We start from the raw sequence: 23,707 nt of genomic DNA, 5'->3' as shown, positions 1-23,707 counted from the left end.
ACATTGCCCAGTGGGGTCATTTCATTTATTGAAGGGGATATCTAAACTGAGTAATTTTTACAGTGGACTTAAAGCTGTTGACAAAACTGAGGTTTTCATTTCTCATAAGGAATAAAATTGAACTCTTGGAAAAAGAGTTTTCTTATAACATAATCTAATATAAATTATAACTGACATTTACTAGTCAAAGTAAAATTGGCTCATAAATCCTAATTTTTTTATTTGTCTCCAAAATCTTATTTCACATGAGTTACAGTCTTTCCTTGAGCTTTCATTATACTATGTGTACATATCACTTACTCAAGAAAACTGATAATTTTTGTTAATTTTTGCCAAACTTTTCTCACCATGTATTGGTAACCTTATGCTTAGAAACATGCATAGAAGAATTATATTAAATACTCAATGCACATTTTACTTCATTAAAAATATTTTTTCTGTAGCATCTTCAGTGTTTATATAAAATCTCTCCATTTTAAATTGACAATTATTTTATTCAAAATCTTTTGCAGAAGCAATAAGAAGCTGTTTGAATTGTTTGGTCTTCATCGAATGTTCCAAGAACTTCGTAGAACTATAGATCCAGGTCACACCTTCCTCTGTATAAACCTCAATTCAATTCTGCTGAATTTGGAATTCTTGAGGAGTAACTCTCTTGACTCCAGCCTAAGCACAAGTCACTAGCATGAGCTTTCAATCTAATTATTGTTCTGTATAATTTATACCAGCTGCCTATGTTACTTGAAATTTGGAGATTTTTTTTTTTACTGATTTGTAGAAATACATTAAGCAGCACCTCAGTACTGTGTAATTTGCTGTGTATTGTGTGGATTCTCACTTATATTTCACTCACTCATAAAAAGCAAAAAGGAAAAACTTTGTAATATGCTAGATGGCTTTCTTCAATATTTTCTAAAGTGAAATAATGCTGCTGTTGTGAGTGACTCTTGCAATGTAAGCAATTGAATCCTTAGAGTAAGCAGATCAGAAATACCAGTCTTTCCTTAGAGGTATGAATCTTAATTACTTCTGACTCTTCAGAGAGTTTTACAAATTCTTTAATGTACTTTATGGTTGATAAGTAGCAGACAGGTATCTTAGCAGATTATCTTTTGATAAACCTGCAGTTTTAATTATTAAAACCAGATTTTAATTTAACATAACTAGATGTATTGAATAAGAAATTTTGTTGGTTTGATTTTGGAATTTTCTTAGATTTTGTTTGATTTTTTCCTGTATTTAAGTAACATTTAGTATTTTATCCTGCTTTGTATAGTGCAACTTTGGATGGTAATATCTTTGCAAATGTAAATAAAAGTATTTCTTAAAATGTCTGGCAATAGTAATCTGTAACATAAACTTATTTTATTTTATTGCTTCTGCTGTATTTTGTTTTAAATTGCAATACAGTCTTCACAGTACCCACATTTCTTTTCTGAGTATGAATATATTTTTCTGTCTGCCACAGTTCAGTGTTTCGAAGTTCTTACAAATAGGATACTTTTAAAAATTGAAATTAGCCTTTCATTGGTAATTTGTACTGTAAGTACTGAAAATCTATATTTATAAAATTGGAAAGGCAGTTAAAGCTTAAAGATCTGTTTTATTTCAGTCTTTGACTAACACTGACATCAGTATTAAACTTCAGAGAATTTTTATTTCTCATTTTTTGCATTTTTTGTATGTTTGGTTTTGGTTTGATAATTTTTGGTTGGCTAGTTGGGGTTTTTTAGTTGTTTTTGTTTTTTGGGGGGAGGTGTTTTTGTTGTTGTTGTTTTTCGCCAGAAGTCTTTGAACTGGTCTTTGAAATTGAGTTCTAACTGCAAATATTTTTCTAGCAATTTGACTTAACATTTCTAACAGGCTTTTCTATGAAAGGAGTCTACACCAGATTTGGCACCAAGTATGTCTAGAAGAGAGAGCAAGCACTGTGCACTCTCTTGGCAGGAGACCAACTCTAGGTAATTTTTAAAAAAACACTAATCACAGCTAAAAGAATTCTCTGTCAATCAGTTACATGTTGAAATAAGTATTTCTTCATCAGTAGTTTTGGCTTTCTGTCAAATTTACCAGCAGTGCAAAAGCTTGCATATACCTTCGGCTGGAGACAAAATCCTGTTATTTAGGAAGAATATTCCCAGTCCTCATGTGCTTCTCCATCTACTACCATTTTAAAATAGTACAAAAATCAATAACTGAAAAAACCTGTAGAAAGTTGCTAGCTTTCTTATCACCACAAGAATGTTGATTATGGTCTTAGTTTTCAGCCTTTGTTGCTGTAGTTTAATCTACTAATCTTCCTTGGGATCCAAATTTAACACAAGGTGGTCATCTAATGATGGCAAAGGTAATATATTTAAAAGAGACACATAGAGTATGGTGTAGCTTTTAATATTGGTCCCTTGTGGTTTATATACAGTATTCTAGAAAGTTGAATCACAGCTAATTTCAAGTTTTTATATCTCAATGTTAGGTTTCTGTTAAAATGCAAAATAAAAGGGTTTTCCAATCCGTTAAATATTAATGCATTATATTGATAACCTAAGGATTAGACTAATAATTTTTATATTATGCAAATTTTTCAAGGCCGGGTTAGCTGGGGCATCGAGGCACCTGGTCTAGTGAGAGGCATCCCTGCTTTGAATATCTGCCTTTTGAGCTAGCCCCCCCCTAGTTGTCCACACCAGCCCTTGTTAAGGCCTTGCTCAAACATCCCCATCCTGTTATTCCCCTGAGTGACCTTGGCAGTCTCTGTGGGGAAGGAGAATAGAGGAAGCCAGTTGAATTCCCTGCTGTCATTTGGGATTTGTTTTGGCTTTTGGAAATGATAGATTTCTGTCAAGTTGGCCACACTTTGGGCATCTCTTTGTGTTATCTTTCCTGCGCAGATGGAATCCAGAATTTTCTGGGGATTTTTCTGCTTTTGTGGCATTTAGATACTATGAGTATCTAAATTTCTTCTACTTTACCTTTCTCCAGAAAACTGTCTACAAGAAGAGACATTTGAAAAAGTTAACTGTACCTCTAGCTATTTCCTGCAGCTCCCTATTCCCTAACGAAGCATGGTGTATGTGATCTTAGTTTTCTGGTTTCCTGCAGAGGAATATGTTATTTTGAATATGCTATTTTAAATATGCTAAACACCTCTGTCAAGAGGTGAAGTAATATCCATCCAGAGAATATAATTTTTCAACCATTTTTTGTGAGACAGTTTGAGGGGAAGCGGGAGACGTGGTGACCACTTGCCTTTAAACGAAAGGCAGGGACTCTCACACTTCCTGCGAGCTGATCAGACAGAACACAGAGATTCACAAGGCTACAATCTGCCTTGTCTTGCTTGTGTGTAGGTCTCCAGAAGTAATCAACTACCATCACTGGTATGAAACAAAATTTCTTGTAGTTACAACCTACTACTTTAAGGAAAGATAAAGACTTAACACATAATTTTGTCTTGCTGGGTTTTTTTTTAACAGCTGTGAGAGTCCTCTTGTTGAGAAAGTCAACAAGAATATTGCATCTCTTCAATGTTGAGACAGTTTTCATACCAGAAGAGACTACCAAATATGATGAAAATTAATTTCCCTTTTTTTTTTCTTACAGGCCTGTTTACTGTAGAATTTTAATCACCCTTGCTGTTTATAAAAGGCTTCCTATTGATAAATTTTTCAGACCTCATCTACAAAGCCTAGATTTAGCAAATCTGTAAGAAAGATTGTTCCCTGGGCATAGGACAGTTGAATTTGCAAAAGCTAAATAAAGTAGGCTAACATCACTCAACCTGCACAGCTGTGCACTGTTCATATTTGTGACTATCACCAGCTGATAAAAGGTCTGAAAGTGGGATTTCACAGTTATTTTCCTGTTCTCCTGAGCATGACTGGCTTGCATCTCTTTCTAATGTTATATAGCTGAATTTGATATATATAATAGGAAAAGATTTCTTGTAGCAGATAAATTTACCTGGAAGGTGAAGGTATGCCGAAGGCGACATATTTTGAAGAACTTCTATTCATGGTCAGCATCAATGTCTAAAATATATATGATTTAACTTACCAGACCAGATTTTAAAGGAGCTGTAAGTAGAGCTCATAATTCAGAGCTGTTACACTGAATCCTTTAATTATATACTGAATTTTTCACCTAAAACTTATATGCCTTTGGAGATTGATGAGCTGATAAAAAGCATTTATCTTCAGGATAATGTATTTAAATGTAGTACAGAAAGTTGGAAATTTTGATCTATAAAACAATTTGGTAATCTTCCACTTTCCAAATGGTTAAAGGGACTTCAGTGGCAGAGGAGTGACCCCTTGTGTTCCTCTGAATGATGTAATGCTCACACATTTTTAAAACTCACAGAAATTATTGTAAAAGTAATAGTGCTGTGCAGCACTGAGATCCTGCCTTTTACACACCCCTGAAGGACACTGTGATGGGCAAAGGCACCTTTATGTGTTATACTGACTCCTGTAGTGAGTTGTGTCAAAACTACTGCTATCCATCTTGTCTTTTGGGCTGATGAAACCCTTGAATGCCATCTTCTGACCATGGTTAGGAATATCCTTGTTTATTAGACTTTTGTATTTTTACATAAGTTAGAAAGCAAGTGTATCTATGACTCCCTTATTACTACTAGAAGAGATAACTTTGAACAAAATAATTTTCTGTTTACTTGCTTGTAGGTACTTTTTTTTGAGTCATCCTGAGTTGAAATGCAACAAGACATAACAAGACATTTGATCTCTAAAGTTGCACTGAGAGAATTAACTGTGGAAAAGAGATCTGAGAAGCCACATATATTTTTCCCAGAAACCAGTTCTCTTTGTGTCCATTACTCAAGCATATTTAGACTGGAGCCAAGGAATATTTCCCTGAATATAACACGTCTCTCTGATCACTGCAGCTTAATGGTAAGTAATTGCTCTGATAGATGTACCCAAGATAGGGCTGCAAATTCAGTGGCCAGGATACTGCTAACAATAGTCAAAAGGTCAGACAAAAAACATTCCTACTAATAAGTTTAAGATCATCTTCAGGTCCATAAAATGGCATCCTTAGTACAGTGAATTATGTACATCCTTAGTACAGTAAAAATAATCTATCCAGCCTCAGGGGAAAAAAAAGTATCATACGGTAGAGTTTCAAACAGGAGCATAATATCCCACCCACACATCAGCTTTTTGGAAAAGTAGCAGGCTTTTGAAGAAGGTTGGAGATAACTAGTGTTGCCAGACTGGTTTTTTTTTTTGCTTCAGCAGAAGCAATATTCTAGTGTGTGGATTCAAGAGTTATTTATATAAGAAATGCAATTAAACATAATTTCTCAGTTCATGATCCTTTGAAGCCACAAAGTAGCAGTTGGATGTCTGCTTTATTTGTCCTCCTCCCTCTTGAAGTGTGAGGAGGATTTTTTTCACAGCAGTCTTGCACACCAAGGCTGAATTTCATAAGCAGATGCTGAACTCTGTTTCCTTCCTGATTCAGTTGTCTATTAATCAGTCGTCAGCACTGCCTCCTCCTGATTTTTTGTTTACTTCTATGTGATAGATTAAGTTGGAAAATAATTCCTGAATTGTCTTGCTATACTAACTTGAATCCTTATACAAGCCTGTTATTATAGCAGCCTCAATTATTAAAAAAACCCTTTTTTTAATAAAGCAGATGGTCAAATGAGATGCCTGTGCGTGCCCTGTGTAACAGCTAATCATTGATGCCTTCTGCAGCAGTGCATACAAAGGCTTCTTACCATTCTGCCCTAAGTATTCAAACAGTGTAGTCTCACAGAACAGTGGCAAAAAGGAATCAGCATTTTTCTGTGCTCGAAGAGTAGTTGATAGTGATAAATTAATGCCTGAGGTAACAGGTGCTATGCATTATAAATCATGTCACAATAAATAATCAAAAGCACTTATTTGGATGTGGGAATGAATATATATGCAATATTATGCATCTAGAATTAGATATAGCCTGAGACAGTCCATTCTTGCCCTGTTTATATTAATATATTTAGTGAAATGTGCACTAGGAAGCCTCTCCCATATATAATGAGGGCATGGGCTCAATTTTCTTTTTATTATCAAGACAAGTATAGAGCTTGCTTGCAGAAGAGTGACTTCTGCATATAGGAATCATTGTTGTACCTCTGGGTAATGATTTTCACCTGCAACAGTAAGAATTTTTCTCTTAATTACACGTTTCCTAATACAAAGCAGGACTGCTGAACTGTCTGAAGCCTAGAGTTTGACAGGGAGAAATGGAACTGGCATGCCTTTTCAGCTCATAATCCAACCCATACTGCTGGGCATTTATGCACATTATTATTTCTTCATTAATAATGTGAATATTATTAACAATCCGAAATTATAGCATACAAAGGCATTCAGCTGTTGTTGCTTTATGCTGCAAAGCTGGCACCTACCTTTTTCAGCCCAGCTGACTCTCTTCTTTTTATTTATGTCATCAGTCTGGGACCATCAGATATGGAACACTATGTAGAGGACAGTCCCTGACTGCAACCTGAAATCAGAGAAAGTCTGCAAAGCCCAGCAAGCTTCTCCCAGGAAAAAAACTGCGACAATATTGGTCAGGCTAGGAAGCTGGGATTAGGTGAGGAAAGTCTTATAAGGAAGTAAGTAGTTCAGTCTGGAGGAAATCCAACTTGGTGCTCTGTTTTTTTTACAGAAGCTTGCAGTTCTTCTGGTGGTCCCACCTCTGCAGCCTACGACTGCATGAACACAATTATCCTGTCATGAAGTGAAAGCATTCAGTTAAGATTTCTGGTAATGTTGTGAAGTACTGCTAATTTAGAAATGCAGAATGAAGACATGCTATTGAGAGTACTGTTACTGTGACATTACTCACTAGTCTCACAGTCTGCAGAGTTCTGAAAAACTGAGAACTCAGAAAAAAACTTAAAGATTCTCTGAGGAATTGCAAGGGGCTTGGAATTTTCATATTACCTTCAAGGTGAAATACTGAATACAAATTCTCTTGACAAAATGGTTTCTGCTTCAAGTTTCCTAAGTGATGCAGAGAAGCAGTATCCTACAAGAGTGCAAAGATTGCTCCATATGTTACCAAGACAGTCCCATACCACAGGAATGTGCCTGCCAGCCCTTGGCTAACCTATTTGATTACAGATTTATAAGGCAATGTGCTATTTAATCAAAGAAATGGCTAATACGACTGTGTTTGACCTCTTTCTTTTATTAGTATATTTTATGTTCATATTTTACAATATAATAAGTTATATATACATCATTAAACAAAGTTATTAGAAAGTAAGCTTTGGCAAGACCTACAGGATTCTTTTTTCAATCCTGTACATCCCTTGTATATCAATAAAATACTGTATACCAAATAAAATAATGTTAAATAGTCTGTGTTCGCATTGGCACCATCAGTTTCAAAACTAACTTTTCATGGCCCAATAAACATAAAAACAAGATTCCTGTATCTTCTTTGTCTTCTTTTTAACAAATATGTGATGTGTTGTTTTAAATGGCATATAAAACTTAGGAGGCAGTCCACTGAATAACACTGTAGTTACACTGGCACAAGAAAAATTGCATCTTGATGCTTCGTTCTTTCTTTCTTTTCTTTCTTTTCTTTCCCTTTTTTTTTTTATTCTAGTAGCAGTAGTAAAACCTGCAAATTCATGATCTTGAAAGTCATGTTGAAAATTGCTGAGCTGTAAGCAGATCTAGAAATCTTATTGAAGCCTGTTGAAGTCTGTATAAATTTGTCATTGATTTCAAGACAGCAAGAATTTCACACCTAAATTCCACATCAATCAGGTAGTTAAATTTCAAATAAATGCAGCTTGCTGCATCATTGAAAGAAGAGTTAAAATCTTATTAAATTTGGCATATGCAGATTAATTAAGAGCATCTTATGATGCAAAAGAAAAGGTGGAAAAAATAATGAGAGGGATAGGTTTCATGTTGTAGTATTTACTTCCCCTAATATACAAATCAAGTGCTGAAATGATACTAAATATAGATGTTAAAGGGTGATGATAAATGTTTTGCACAATTATGATACTATCATAGATAAGATCTAGTTACTAAGTGATGGAATACTGGTTGTTAAATTCTGAATAATAGTAAGTATTTTTATAGCATTTTGTTCAGTTATGCATTTTGGAATTTAAGACATGCTTAATTGACATCTGCTTTTTAATTGACATGTCTCTTAATTTAGTGGTTGCACTTGGTGAAATCCATCATCAATATTTTGGCTATAAATTAGGCAAATAGGTTTGGTAACAGACGCTGACCTGTGGTCTGAATTAATTTTAGATAAATTTTAACTGTGAAAATCAGACATTAGTTAAAAGAAAACCAAATCAGGTCAAGTTTTGTACTTCACAAACTCACAATAATGCATTACCTTCCAGATGAGTTTAATGTCGCTGGTGGATTCTGTGTTCATGGTCTAGGCTTACAAGACTATAGCATTAAAAACACTTTTTCCTCTGCATTTCAAGGGTCTCTAAAGAAATCTACTCTTTTTGCTCTCTGTGTCACATGTGCACCACTGTTGTTGGAATTCCTCTGGCTGAAATATAATTTGATATATAGATGTCACTATTGGAAAAGTATATTTTTAGCAGTAGTGGACAATCTGGTTTTGGTTTTGCTTTTTTCTTAAGATGTCACTATTGGAAAAGTATATTTTTAGCAGTAGTGGACAATCTGGTTTTGGTTTTGCTTTTTTCTTAACAGTAAAGAAAAGATTTTGCTCTCTAGTTGCAAGAAGTAACTGCCCACTTTTACTGCCCGGTTGCTAACCAGCTTGTTCTCAGCAAGTGAACAGTTGGAATTTATAAATTCTGAAATGTCAGAGTGGACCAAGAGTGCATTTATGTGCATTATGTAAATTGTTTTGAAGCACTTCAATCTGTAAGTTATGGTGACTCTTTTTCCATGTACCACAGTTAGTCAATCTGAGGACTGTGCATATACACCTATGCACATAATGCAATACTTCCAGATTCAACAAACCCATAATAAGTGTAGAAAATGAAACTGTTTGGAGCAGATAGAGATGTATGTGCCTAATGTGTATTAATTGATACTGTAGCTGTGGTACTGCTTCTGACTGTAACTGTTAAACCATTGAACCATTGAATGAAGCCCTAAGAGACACGAATATTTTCAGAGAGCTACTCAATGCCTTTCCTGAAGGCCAGGCAGGAAGGGTATCAGAAGGGTTATTTGCCCTTCTACTCATACACAGACTGTAAAATGGATGTTTGTGTATCTGCTTATTATCCGTAACTTTTTAACACGATCATTTTGTTTAAATGACATGTTTCATGCCAAGCTTCTTGGGAAATTTCTGCTCTCATTTTGGTAGATGTATTACTTCACTTTCAGAAGTCAAAGAGAAGAGGTTCCCATTGGCTATTGTGAGCAATTATGTAGAAGAAGCATCAATGGTCTTTAGTCCAAAGTCTTTGATGCAGTGCTTACTGGAATCACACTTCTGATGTGGAGGTGCAGGTCCCAGGCAGGCGTGTCAGGATGTCCCTGCTGGTTCAGGAGCTGGCATTGCTTGTGCCCACTCCAGAATGTCTGCACACAGGGATTCAACAGCATCCAATCGCTCGATTTGCACCAGTTTGGTGAGCAGTTCTGGGATGCTGTAGCCTGCTGTGCTGATGCGGTCAAACAGCTGCATGCCATCTGTCATGCCGCCAATCTCATCCCTCTTCAGCCCAAAGCTCTCGGCAAGGTGACGCCACGTTTTCACTATGGCTTTCTCTGTGTTGTAGGTCGAGCTGAGCATTCGGCTGGTCTTCTCCAGGCAGTCAAAAGGCAGCTCTGTAGGGCTCAGACCTGCAAAGGGATGGGGGGGATTGTCAGGTGGCTCTGAGTACAAGTCTTGACATTTATTAAAGTACAACAGATTACACTGTTAGTAATGAATACAACTAAAATCTTTAAGTGATAGTTGGTGATATATGTCTAGGTTCAGAGTTACTACTGCATATTACCAAATTAATTCTTCATAATGACAGTAGGATATCATAATAAGGGTAAAAAGTTGCCTGGTTCTGCCCTTTCCTTCAACAATTTACTAGCTGTTAGAAAAAGTATATTGCAACTATGTCCCTAGTGAGCAGGCCCATTAATATACTTCCACACGTCAGGCTCAGTGTTTGAGCTCCAGAGACAGCTTTGACCCTTCCCTGAGACTGTCACCAGCAGCTGCTGAAACATATCTGTAATTGAAAGTTGCCCTTGTAGGAAAGTGAGAAGTGAGGTGAAGTAATGCTGCCAGATGCAAGCATAAAAGTTCCTGCAAGTGCTTAACTGTCATTACTATCATGAATCTCTAGGGAGGATTTAACATTAATCCTGTGGGGAAAAGGCTCTTTTCTCCTGGACATATTTTCTATGGATTCATGTTCAGAAAACAGAGGAGAGAACCAGCTACAGCATTTTTCCCAAACCAGACTGCTTCTGTAGTTTTCCTGCTTCTTACTCATCAGCAATAATTTGGCAATAAACAAAGCTCCCTGAATTACAGCATACTCATAAATGTGCACACAAAGTGCGTGTGTAGGAAGTAAATGCAGTTACATCTCCTGTTCTTCAGGGAACTTAATTTGTGTCTCCTGCTAAAACAGTTCAGGTTAATCAAGTGCTAAACAGGGACAAAACACTTACAGCCTGGAAAGTCCACATTTTGTTGTGAGATGTGGGACAGAATTTAGACAAGCAGAGTAGGTTGAGACTTGTGTCTTACCCTCAATCCTGACCCTCCTCAAATCACACTTTCATATTTGGATTTTTTTTTTAATCTGTTATCTAAAGAAATAAGACCAACAGGTTTCCTCTAGATGGGGAATGCAAAACTGCCTCTGCATCTTGGTCTGCTTGCATGTCCCAATACAGCCCACCACAACTCTTCCTGCTCTCCACAGGAAGGAAGGCCATGCATGTGCCTGGAGAGAAGCTCTGGCCTGCTCCAGCCCAAGTCCAGCCCGGACAGCTCTATGGTCAGGGCACCACAGGGTTCCTGGCAAGTGAATACAAATCTGCCTACAGAGTGTCTTCTTTGGTTTGGGACTATTTTCCATAGATAGCCAGAGGCCTTTCTTACTTTATAGCAAATGCTTGTGATCTGATTTCATATTTTAAAATAGGCTCAAATTGTACACTCACCTTCTGCAACGTCACATACGTTAGCATACACGTCAAGTATCTTTTTCCTTCGACTTTGAATCTAAATGAGAAGAGATTTATTTCATTAATTTTTCAGTTACAAGATCAAACAATTAGCAGATAGCAGTGGAAAGTCTGTGGGACTTCTCCATTTCATGGGGTTATCACACAGTGTCCTCAAGGGTCCCTTTTGAAGACTGAAAGAAAATGACACAGCAATTATTCCATGAAGCATAAACATATTTCTGATTCCACTTGCCACTGCTAGAGATCTTTCATTTCAACTTCTAGACTTTTTTTGAGAGCAAGTACTTTTCTGCTGCAACTCCTGAGAATGAAGACAAATCTGGTACCATATATGCAATGATGAACATATGGATGTCTAGCTAAACCAGGTCAGGACTGAATACAAGGAATTAAATTCAGACTGAAATTGTCTTTTTCCAATAATCTAAGAGGACTGTAGAGGAGGGGCTCTTCTTTTCTGTCTCTTGACATAGACCGGCTTAGTGCATTATTAATTAACTGAAACATTTTACAGATAGGTTAAGAAAAAAAAAGCAAAGTTTTGAAGAGGAAAAATCTGAGGTCCAGGGGGATCTAGTCATTTTTGACAAGCAAGAAACAAGACTGAAAACCTGACATTTTTCAAGCTAAAAATGGACACTTTTATATAGTTTCATTTAGCAAAATATTCTCAAGTTTTTGCTTTGGATTAGATGTGGAGTGAAAACAAACATCAAAATGTCATGAGCTCTCAGGGACTGAAACTTTCTTCCCCTGCCAGCTCTCATTAGGACTGAGCTGTCTTTTTGACAGGACTCTAGCATTATCTCCACAAATTTGTCACTTTTCACTGCAAATGAGGGTTGAATAAAAGCTCTGCTTTCAGTACTTAGTTTTGTGGAAAGATTTCCCTCACTTTATTTGGGCAGTAAAGGGCAAGGTGCATCAATGACGTGGATTAATGGGCTTGCAGCTGGAGAGCACAGAGTGGCCGCTCCACTTGAAGCGTGTCTGGCAGGCGCAGTGCAAGCGCATTGTACCGCGGGGCAACGCAATGCAGGCACTGAGCGTCGTTCACTTCTTCCTCCTGTAATTTACGTGTGCTTAGGCAGTTGCATTGATATTGTTGGCTTGGATTACCTGTTTCAGAACCTTGAAACCAGGAAATTTTCTTTTAATGGGCTTTATTAAAACTCCTGCTAAGAAAACTATTTGGTGCTTATTTTCATCCTCTGTCCACTTTTAGGGTAAAGAAGCAGGTTAAGTAATTCCTTGAAGAATTATGCAAGACGCTCTTTTTACCAGAGCCAGAAGATGGGGGGTTTTTTAGCAAACAGGAAATGTTTAGCCTGATGATCCTCTGTGTGGCTGCACATTGCAAATGGGTTTTTTTATAACTAGGAAAAAGAAGACTTGGTTAATAGCAAGTCTCTAATTTTCTTTATCCCTGTCTAACTGCTCTGAGTACTCTTTCCTGTGCTAGTAACACTACTTAATTTCCAATCTGAAGAAAATTACTGCTTTTCTAACTTCTGGCAACTGGCTTAATTGTGACATCTTAGGTATGGAGTGGAGAATCTTGATGCAATTTGCTCTTTCATTGAAAAGTCTGTCTTCAGGCTTGTCATCAGTCTTTAGTCCATGAAGATGTGTCAGAACAAGTCTGGAAGAAGTAGTCCATGCTTTAGGTGCACTTATGAGCTATCTATCTAAATGACTCTGGAGAATGTATCTATGATATAAGGTCTTTTGAAGGTAACCTGCTTCTTATGAAATATTCTGATTTCATGACTACTCAAGGTGTATTATCCTATTTCAAGCCAGTGCTTACAAAAGTATCATAAAGCTGGATATTTAGAGAGACCTCAAAAACCTGAACTTTAAAGTATAAGCATTGGAATAGTAAGTTATTTTCAGATGGTCATAAATATCTACAACTACAAAACCATTTCACTTTTGTTGAGATTTTGTGTGTCTGATCTCAGCTGAAAAGTGGTGTGCTTTAGACATTTTGAGCTGATTCTCCCAACAATTTAAAACATGCAAACATGAAAAGATGCATTTTCAAACCTGTTTTTTCTTAAACTATATCTGATATTTGATATTAATAATGTGATTTGGACCTAGCTATAGCCATTTTAAAATAAAAAATACTAAAAAAACACAGAGCAAACACCTTCTTTTTAAGGGTAGTTTGATATTAACACAAACTGAAAGGTTGTGTGGGTGAGGTGTGGCCTTAATTGTGCCTTAAAATGCTCCAAGTGAGATAAAAAGCCCTGAGCAGTACATGCTCAGCAGGAAGAAGCAAAGGCCTTGTACAGCAAAACAGTGGATTACAGTGTCCTTCAGAGCACAGGAATCACCTTCAAACCATGTGTGTGTTTTTCAAAATTCCACATGGAAACCAGGCTCGACACTGGATATTATTGAGAAGTCTGTGCCGTGGAAATACCAATGCAGCTGGGTCAAGGTACTCAGATGTTTTGCTGTCAGCCAAATCCAGCCTGCTTCATTATTTTACTGTCTTAGCATTATCTATGACAGGGGATTGCTGTTATATGGGTGTTTTCTTTCTTGAAACTATAAAATATAGTACTCAAAAAAGCAAATTAATTAGTCTTGTAGAAAATTTTATTTCTATCCTTGAACACTATACATATGCAAATATGTCATTATGCACAGGAGATTCTATAACAAATTTGTCTGGAGAAGCTCTTGTAAATCAATCTAATCTACCCTACTATGCATTTTGCAGGGGATGATAGTTTATATTTTTTTTCTTTAAAAAAAGTAGAAAAAGGCTCTCAACTTTTAAATCTCAAGGTAGCCTTACCCCAGTTGATTTATTGTTTGTAGAAGATTTATCTCTGGCCAAATGCACTAAAGATAACAAGCATCTCTCTGGAGTCCCTTGCTTGTCTACTGCAGCTTCTTCATCACTATCCATACTCCGGCTTAAAAGTCGTTCATTCTCAGAAGATGCATCATTTTCACTGTAAAATGAAGGATATGGTTATCTTTGTCTCTCATGGGTTGACTCCAGTCATCCTCTTTTTGCTTCCTTAGAGTAATGAAATAAAAGTGTTTTCCATTTTTCAAAATGCCTTTCCTCTGAAATCCTGTGACTGTAATGGCCTTCACCAGCTCAGTGTGTACAAGCAATGCTCACCAAGCCCCACAGTCACAGGTAGCTTGCAAGAATCCTTTCATAGAGGGATTTTCCAACTGAGGACAGTGTTAATCCCACCTTAATCATGTTACCCAGGCAGGTTTGGCTGCTGGGCAGAGACAAGATGACAAAAACTACCACACGATGCCAAGCAGATAATGCTAAGGACAAAGTTTCCTTAAGCCTTTAGCAGCTATTTTTACTCTTCCTGTCTGGAAGGGAAGGGGAATCTCAGTAAGGTCATGTGAGTGAGAGCTGCACTCAGGTCCCAGAAATTAACTTCTCAAAAGAGGAAATGCAGGCCAAAGAGCTGATGAATTGGTCACAGAGGGAATGGGGAGGACTCAGGTGTCTCTTCACAATGTCTGTTATCATCTTTTAGAAACCAGAGGGGAAAAAGCCTACTAAGGCATCTGGTGTTTGCCCTGCTGCAGCAACTTGCCAACATACCCATCAAATTTGTTTATGTGTTCCACTGTACCAGGATGAATGATGACCATGTGCCTTCCTCATTTCGGTGAAACTGGCAATATATTTATTTTTTTACTCACCTTTTGACAGCCTTAGCTGGAGTTGCTGTAAGTTTTTCAAATTCTTCTTTCTCAGAGAATATCACAACATTATCTGTAGAACAATAATTAGAGAAGTTTAAATTGGCAATAAGTTTCCAAACCAGTGCTTTGTGTCAGGAGCTAGTTCTGCTGGCAACCCTACTGACAAAATAAAACCCTCTGCTATATTTTTAATTGCTATCAGAGGATTAAGTGACATTCTGGAAGCACAGAAAACTAGTATAGACAATTCTTCAGTAAACTGATGAGGGTTTTATATACTCCAAAGGAGAAACTGTAATTAAGAGAAAAGTATTAGTAATATTTAAGCACAGTGTTATCTTGGATAGAAAAAGCAAAACTAAACCAATTTGTACCTTGGACTTCTTTCTTTTCTTCTTGTGTGTTAGCCTGAGCTTCGACATTTTTTACTGAGTGGCTCTTGCAACAGGCTAGAATATACAAATATAACACTAATTATTCTCAGAACGTTTCTAAAAATAGCATTTACAACTAAAATTTTACCTACTGAACAATTACCTTGAGCAGATGGCTTTGTTTTTACAATGTAAAACATGATGATGAGGACAATGGCAATAGCCATTATGAAGATAGTAGACATAGCAATTATAAGAGCTGTAGCCAGATGTCCTTGTCCTGAAAGATCTGCTGGAATAAAAAAAAAAAATAAATGAAGGAGCAAGTCTTAGGATCAGAGACTAGTTAACAATTTGCAGTTTGCTCTACACATGGTTTGCATAATCCTTTAGTTGATCTGAGTCTTGATTACTTGTTAAGCATTGAAAAACGTAGTGCTGCGTCTCAAAGGCAAGTTAATTAAAAATTTCTCAAAATTTTGATATTTGCATAAATGGGCAAAAACCAGTTAGTAGTATTCATTAAGAATATTTGATGGTATGATTTATCAAATACAAATATGTAGGAAATTGTATTTTAATATGGGAAGCTGTACAAGAGTATAAGAGTAGAAGCTTTTGTAACACTGCATTCATGGAATCAGCGTTGACAAGACAAAAAACAGTAAATATGCAAAGGAAAAAAGAGCTAAAATTACTGTTGATAACTGTGGCTGCCTCAAAAGCTCTAAGTTAAACGGAGGACACAATGCACACATAGAAAAATGGATGTTTTTCTAACAGAAACTTAAAAAACAGCATGGCTAAAATGTGAATTTAAAATAAGCTACGTGAAAAGATATTCAGAAAGAAAACTTGGATGCAAAAGGCTAGAGTTGAAAAGGTGTGAAAGGATGCAGAGAATTATAGATATGCTAAAAGGCGTGAAAGCTTTAATTTCTCTGAAAATGTGATCCTAACAGTCATGTTTTCAGACAATACCAAGAAGAACAGCATTGTGAGCACCTTATTAACTGTACCTTTCCCGTTTTGTCTTCTCAGGTTCAAAAATTTTAAAAGCCAAATGATTGTGCTGGAGAACTGTTTATGTTAGTTCAATGACAGACTGACCATATTTGTGCATTAAGTTATTTTCACCATTCTAAGCTAAGCTTTGCTGAGGCTATTTCTGTAAAGCTACAAATAATGAGCTAAATTTATTGCTGGCATCACTGGGTACAGCTCAAATCCTTTTTACATTCAACTGACAAACAGCATTGTTGATTAACTGAGAAACAAAACTGAATTCTGTATTATTTCTAATAGCAGTTCTAGAAATCTGGAAATAGTGACAATGAAAATAGCAACAGATATTTTCAGTTTGTTTGCACTTTGTTGATGCCCTTCTCAAAACCAAGAGCTGCTAAATTAACCCTGTGAGTGCATTCTTACCTTTGTGAGCATGCTGGTAAGGTGAGAAAGTGCTTGTGCCAGAGGTGCTTGGGAAAATGGCTGAAATGCCAGAGTTAGAGCCTGCACCTGCAACATAAACAAAAATAACATAAAATTCCATTGTTACTTTGTCCAGTCAAAGGAACAGGTTGGCTCAAGGAAAGAGAGCCTTTACTTGGCTTGGTTGCATCCCCATTTATTACAAAAGACCCAAGAACTACTTGCTCTTTGAGATGTCCGTAATCCAGAAATGTGTTACTGGTACACTGAAAGTTGGATTACAGACCATGTTTATGCACACTGTCCCAAAGGACTGAAAGTCAACCTCCTGAACAGATACGAACTCAGAAGAAAAAGCCAACTGTAACACATAGATTCCCATGTTATGGCTCTGTCCTGGGTAGCAGAGAGTTTTCCAGGGTCCAGCTGATTAATCAGTTTACAACCCACTCCAGTATTTGCAACTGCAGACTGAGATTTAGCTGGTAGATTCATCAAACTAGTGCATCTCACAAGCAACCTTCACTAGCAGCATGACTGTAAAGTTGGTATGCAAGCCCTCATGACTCCACAGGAAAACCTAGAAAGGTGACAAATAATGGTGTTGATTGCTTTTCTGTTCCATGGAGCTGTACTGTTGTAAAAGCGAATTTTAGAATTTCCTGGAATCTAACTGGGTAGTATGTGTCTTATGATCTCTTGTCATTCCAAATCTATATTCTGGGGAGAGTGAAAATTCACTGAAACAATAAATGAAGAAGCTATAGGAAAACTTCATCCTGTCAGAGGGATGAGATTGTCCAATAGGGGTTTCCAGGTCTAAATTCTACAGTCAAGGTTAGTCTTTCACTTGGTGCCATGCACCAAGTTTTCAAAGCATTAAACCAGGTAATAAAAGAACATATTTTGACAATAGCAAACAATAGTGTATATTATTTGGAATAAAGCTATTTTTAGGAATGCTTTTATATAGGAGGGTGTTGCACAGTATTCCAAAACAGAACAAAAATATTAGGGTAGGAAGTAAATGTTATCTTCCTTCTCAAATGAACTTTAATGCTATTGGTTAGTATGTAATGCAAACAGCTACTATCAACAGACACTGAAAATCATTTTCTGTCTTGGAGGAAGTATGAAATTCCTCCTGCTTTGTGTTAGTTGTCCATGAAAAAAGTCTAGTGATAATTAAATTCGGCAGTTCTAAAGGCAAAAAGCTGTCCCAGTCAACTGGTAAGGTGTGCACAGCATATGGCTCCACAAGCTGGTTTGGCAACTGGAGTAGATGGGAGCTCATTGTGCCCTTCTTTTGACCAAGTAAATATTCAAAAAAATCAAATCACCAGGTAAATTTGACAAGAAATCAAGTGGTCTGGAATGGTCTGAGAAATGTTCTATGGTTAAGAACAAAACAATATGCACATTCTTCAAATGAAGACAAATGGTTTTTTAAAAAGAAAAAAAAGTACTATCTAAAATAAAACGTGTCTGCATATTGTGAATGAGAAATGTACACCTAAAGAGGCTGCAAAGTATGAATTGCAGGTGTCTTCAAAAGAAATTTTCTCTAACAATCATAAAACTTCTTTCAAATATCATTTGTTGGAAGGAAATGGATTAACTCATTATAATTGGTATTTTTTCAAACTGAATAAGGGTTTTCGTTAGGTTTTAAATATACTAGTTTATTAATTCAGATGCATTTTGTATTTTGCAAATGAAGGCTAAGGCTTATTACATAAGTCTTGCCTCTGGTCCTTTCTCTGTGGCAGAATTCTTTCTAAGAATTAGTTATGAGCTCCAGAAACTGCAATGCAAAAAGATTATCTAGGGAACAGTAAATTAAGCTATCATCTGCATGTAGTGGACATTAAAGACAGGTAATTTGTAACATTTTCAGCAATTCTTCACAAAACTGAAGTGACTCATCCTTGGTCATGACCTCTGTGTTTACTCGTTGTGGCTGGACAACAGAGGAATTGTAACAAATGGCCAGTGCTGTGGCCTGATACTTTCCTTCATGTTCATGCACACACATCAGGCTTATGTCTATTCTTGCAGCCCCCCTGGCAAATCTAATTACAGCCAATTGGAATTCTGCATGGTCCTTGCAAGCTGCAACAAGTCAACAAGAGCTTCTCTGACACTGCCCCTCAGTGAACACTGGCAAGCTGTGCTGCTTTGTCTGCCTGGAGTTTAGCTAACAAGCTTCAGCTCATCTCCCCAAGTAAGTTTTAGCAAACTTGCTTCTCTTTTCTCTCATTTGAACCATGAAATAATTGAAGTATTTCTGCCTAATATTCTTTCAGTCTCTTGGTATTGTTAACTTCATGTTTTTCACCCATCTGTGAAAGGAAGCAGAGCCTTTCAAAGTGGGAAGTTGGGTGGCAGCAAGTAGCACAGGAAGGGTAAGCAGGAAGGTCACCACTATTCATTCAGCATCGTTGTCACACTTCACCCAGGTCCACCCCACAGCAGGGCAGGGCACGCTGCCCACACCATGCACACACGTGGACAGGACACCTCCCTCTCCTGTGCACACCAGTGAGAGCCTTCAGCCCCAGAGCCTGTGAGCACAATGTCCTCTGCATGGGAACAGAGCCACCTCGTTTGTTCTGTAGTGCTGGCATGGCAAAATCAGGCTGGTGCTAGAACGTGGTGGCCTTTTACACATACCTGGGAGGGAGTTAGTTGTTACACATATTTTAAGTCTACTGTCAAATTTAATAATTTGGCATATCCATTATGAGCCAAAGTTTTCCTTTAGATGTGGCTTAGAAGAAAGTGCCAATTCATGCACCTGCACTACAAGAGGAACCAAACTGCCACCTTCTGTGGAATTTCAGTTTATATCCCTTTTGTATGAGTAAAAAGAAACAACTCATCGCTTTTTTCCAGTCAGCACCACACCACGGCTGCAATGTCAGTTGTTCCTGTGGACGTGCAGTTTTGCATCCCAATCACATTATTAATTCTGCTTCCAATATAGATGACACATAATCTGTAAAGACTTAGATATAGCCCAGGCAGAGGTATCCTAAGGTGTTGTAGCACACCATATGGAAACAACTCTATTTTTTAAATAAAGACTGATGGCTGTAATATAGCTGTGCAAAAGAGTGGCTTATATTCCTAGACACCTGTATGTAATACTGTAGGAATGTGATAAAGAAATTAGGAAAGAAGTTTATCACTGGTGGTTGGTCAGCTTTTGCTGATGTTTTTATTTTTTTAAAAATTGTGATTTAGTTGTAACTTTCTTGGAGTCTAAACAATAAAAAAATTGCTCCATAGTTATTGTTTAAAAGAACAATTGAATCTGTATTCACTTTTGAATGTTTGGGGATTTTAACTCAAAAGATAGCTTTAACTTAAATTACCATGCAACTGCCTTTTGTTCTTTCAGGAAACAAATGCTGGGCAATAAAATACTTTTTTGTTGTTGTTTCAATGAACCTTTCTGCTTTATATAGCAGACTATTCCATTTGTTCTTGTACCTTGAGACAGAACTTACAATAAGAAGTAACAAACAAAACTACCAGATTTATGAGAGGAGTATGGGGAGGGCACAGGGACAGGAGGTTTTACCACCATGCCCCCTTGCAAGTGTTTGTGAGCGAATAAAATCTGGTGCAGTAGGAGACCATATGTGCCCCTGACATCTGTTGCTGTGGGTATCAGCTTACTAGTCCATTCAAAGTACTCACAACTAGCAACAGATTTTTTTTTTAGTCTATTTAATACTTAATAACATGTTATAAAAACCCCCAAAGTCTGTACACAACAGATGATCAGAGTGATCATAAAATAAGACACATTTTTAAAATCTGCTCTCTATATGTGTATCTATTCAGTGCTCTTGAGTGCAGCTTGCTTTCTCCTGATGCATCCTTCCTCTCCCAGGCCTAATCTAGCTATGAATGGCATAGACGAGCTGTGAGTGCCATCACTGAGACTCTTTTATGGACTGAAGTAGGAAAAAGGAGACATTCAAATAAGAAACTATCAGCCTGAAATATGAGGTGAAAAATAAATTATACTGAGTTGAAATTCTATAAAAGTAGACAGTTTATGGTTGAAAAAGTTCAAATGGATTTTAACTAAACATAGTCATAAATAAAGACCTAGAAATGTAGAAAGCAGGGGTCAGAATATTTAAATAATGTAAATCTGTATTCAGGTACTTACGTGAAAGTTTTGCTTTCAAACTTAGGAAAACAACATTTCAAATGGAATGCCTGTGCACTTGGAAAGTCATGGAAGCTAAAGCAGCTGTCAAAGCCAACTTGCTTTCTGAAGTACCTACATATGACTTCAGTAACCAAACATAAACCAACTCTGAAAATATCACTGATAACAGAACATATCCTAGGCAATGCAGGATTGCCTGAGTGATCTTTATTTTAAAGAATACTATAAGCTACTCTGATATCTTCTGGAGTCACAGGTAGATACTTCAGTTAGTGTAGGTAGCTATTACACCAGGAAGAGCATGACGTAAATTAATTCCTGAGAATTAAACTTCTGAAAATGATGATAGGAAAGTTCTCCCTGTCTTTTGTTTTCAGTCTGGTCAATCTCTCTGTAAGTAATCACATCACATAAAAGGAAAGATTTTTTTTTCTGTTGTGCTTTCTATAATGTCTACAACTATTTTATTTCTCTCTCCTTTTGCCAGGGCAGGAAAGTGATGATGACTATAGGCCACATGACCTTAATCTGACAATTTATTTGCATCTGTTGAAGTTTTTTTTAGGACTCACTGGGAGCTGTGATCATTGCACAGCACTGGAAAATCATAGACAAATACTTCATGACTTAATCTTCTATTCAGGAATTCAGCGTTATCACCCCTTTCTCTGTGCAACATGAAGGGGATAATTGCTATTTAACCTTTGCTGTCATGACTTTAGAGCATCATAAGGAAGAGAACAGACCTGCCTGGAGCTGGTTTCCCATTTCCCCAGTGTCCTGGTGGCCAGACCATTGGAAGGGGTGGTCCAAGGCTGCAGCTCTGCAGGTTTTTCAGCTCCTGAGCCCAGTCAGAGCAATCCTGCAGAGACCTGCAGAGCCTCCCTTGCGTGGGTGGTGCTCACTGTGGGAGCTGCAGCTCCAGCACCAGTGCAAACATCAAAGTCAGTGGAATGGTTTTATTGGGAAGAATTGCACCAGGACCACATAACCTCCTGAGGGATACCTGAGCTCAGCTTTTCCAGCAGCTGAGGACAGCAAAGGCCACATTTTCTTCTCAGATTCCCCCACCTTGAAGGCTGACAGCTAAAGCTAGCCAATTTTATCCTAAGATTGGGTTCCTTTCCTAATATGGACAAATCCTTAGAGAAGAAGAATCAGACCATACAAGCAGTGAATAATAAAGCACGGCCTTCAACATTTTTCCCAGTACACATGTGAATAGGAAATGGGTGTTCAGAGATCAAGCAACTCAAAAAAAAAAAAAAAAAAAAAAAAAAAAAAAAAAAAAAAAAAAGAAAAAAGAAAAAAAGTATGTTAGTTCCAGATAACAAGCCTATTTGTTTGTAGGCATAATTTGAAACAGAAGGAAAAGAGGTCCTCATGTTGATTGCATTACAAAAGGATAAAACTGGCAAGGAATGGAAATTAGTGATTCAAAGAATGGAAAGTTAAAATAAAAATCTATGAAATAATTATTTTAACTAATAAAGTGGTTTTGGCAATAGGCTTGTTTGTGTTAAGCCTTTCAATTAAGGAAGCTGAGTTCTAAGTCTTCAGTGCATGGATTTGGATGTGCCCCCCTGATTACAGCTCGTCACATGAAACATCAATTGTTAATCAATTGTTCCATCTCATCTGTTTAGTTATTTTTGAAGTTCTAATGATACAATGCTAAAAATAATATTTTCTATTTCTAGATGTCATTTGCTCTCTGGTATTTTAAAAATAGCCTGAACACATATATTTTTCTTTATCAATATTTTTCTTCTTTTTTAATTTTCCCAAGTTATCATTGGTAGGTGTGAGACCTAAAAACTTACATAGGTTGGTTATTGTATCTCTGTTCATGAATAAATCCAGCAAAGAAGGTGAAATAAAATAACATGAAGTATTTTATGTACATAAACTCTTATGAATATACACAGTGGTTTAAAAAGAAAATCCTCAATCAGTTGCTGAAGTTCTCTAGACCAATAATCTGTGAGTAGAAAAGGATTTGTACATTTGATGCAATTGTGTAAATTCAACTTCAAAGTAAGTGTTCCTAAAGTTAGTGTAGCAGGGTTTGATTTTGTTTTTCTCCAACATTTTTGAATTGGAATGATAAATATCAAAGTTTAAAGAAAAAGAGAATTAATACATATAATTGAGAGTTTCAGCTGCTAAAAGACAAAATCTCTTCCAGCAGTAACTGTACCTCTCTGCCAGAGAAACTCCATATATGGAGTTTCTGTCTTCTGTCTTTTGCATTTACTTTTGCATTGGATAAAATAAAAAGAAAACAAAAAAAAAAAAACAAAACAAAAAAAACCAAAAAAACCCACCCTACACAGTCAGAGGTCTGAAATTACTCCAGTTCCAGAGGTGTTGATGGAAAATCCAGCACCATTAACTGTGGGAAGCCACATCTCAGAGTGGTTTGGTGTTCATTACCTTAATGGTTTTATTTACATGGAAAACCTGCCTGCCCTCCCTTTTGCAGTGCTGTTATATATCACAGAGGTATCAGATCCCCGTTTATGCCAGCAAGGGGCATTGATGGCTCATGATCTGCCTCAAGCACAGCTGAAGCTCTCACACCTCTGGCGTTTTACACTGTGCTCCTCTGTGCTCAGTGCAGAAGCTCCTGCACAGGAGACTCAAGGGAGCTGCATGGTGAGAGGCCAGACATCTTACACAGCTGTTTCACAGTGCACAAGATGGGGCAAACTGTAGTCTTTATGGTGATGTTCACCTTCTTCACAGTGAGAAAAAAACCTTCCTGCTACACAACACACACTGTTATGCTCATGTGTGAACAGCCC

The 23,707-nt window shown here is 37.0% G+C and overlaps 2 protein-coding genes and 1 long non-coding RNA gene across 9 annotated transcripts in view; 2 read left to right on the top strand and 1 right to left on the bottom strand.

Annotated features, from left to right (window-relative positions):
- The window catches only part of CCDC138 (coiled-coil domain containing 138), a 31,756-nt gene extending 30,422 nt beyond the window's left edge, over positions 1 to 1,334 (top strand). For all 5 annotated transcript variants that reach the window (XM_068180256.1, XM_068180255.1, XM_068180253.1 and 2 more), the window contains one exon: positions 513 to 1,334. In XM_068180256.1, coding sequence (XP_068036357.1) covers positions 513 to 684 — 172 coding nt within the window. In that variant the 3' untranslated portion in view covers positions 685 to 1,334. The remainder of the gene's footprint in view (positions 1 to 512) is intronic.
- Positions 1,335 to 6,572: 5,238 nt separating this feature from the next.
- LOC137468477 (uncharacterized) lies at positions 6,573 to 7,447 on the top strand. The gene is made up of 2 exons (XR_010995962.1): positions 6,573 to 6,628; positions 6,682 to 7,447. It is a non-coding gene; the product is annotated as an uncharacterized lncRNA (long non-coding RNA).
- Positions 7,448 to 7,586: 139 nt separating this feature from the next.
- EDAR (ectodysplasin A receptor) overlaps positions 7,587 to 23,707 on the bottom strand; it is a 73,488-nt gene continuing 57,367 nt past the window's right edge. For 2 of the 3 annotated variants that reach the window (XM_068180258.1, XM_068180259.1), the window contains exons 6-12: positions 16,712 to 16,798; positions 15,444 to 15,572; positions 15,281 to 15,355; positions 14,904 to 14,976; positions 14,017 to 14,176; positions 11,175 to 11,235; positions 7,587 to 9,842 (exon numbers count right to left, since the gene is read on the bottom strand). In XM_068180258.1, the coding sequence (XP_068036359.1) occupies positions 9,523 to 9,842; positions 11,175 to 11,235; positions 14,017 to 14,176; positions 14,904 to 14,976; positions 15,281 to 15,355; positions 15,444 to 15,572; positions 16,712 to 16,798 (905 nt within the window). In that variant the 3' untranslated portion in view covers positions 7,587 to 9,522. The remainder of the gene's footprint in view (positions 9,843 to 11,174; positions 11,236 to 14,016; positions 14,177 to 14,903; positions 14,977 to 15,280; positions 15,356 to 15,443; positions 15,573 to 16,711; positions 16,799 to 23,707) is intronic. The other variant, XM_068180260.1, reaches the window with a different exon arrangement.

This window comes from Anomalospiza imberbis, chromosome 2 (genome assembly GCF_031753505.1).
Source record: "Anomalospiza imberbis isolate Cuckoo-Finch-1a 21T00152 chromosome 2, ASM3175350v1, whole genome shotgun sequence".
Classification (NCBI taxonomy): domain Eukaryota; kingdom Metazoa; phylum Chordata; class Aves; order Passeriformes; family Viduidae; genus Anomalospiza; species Anomalospiza imberbis.
Note: the sequence above shows the minus strand (reverse complement) of the source record. Positions and strands in the feature narration are given on the sequence as shown.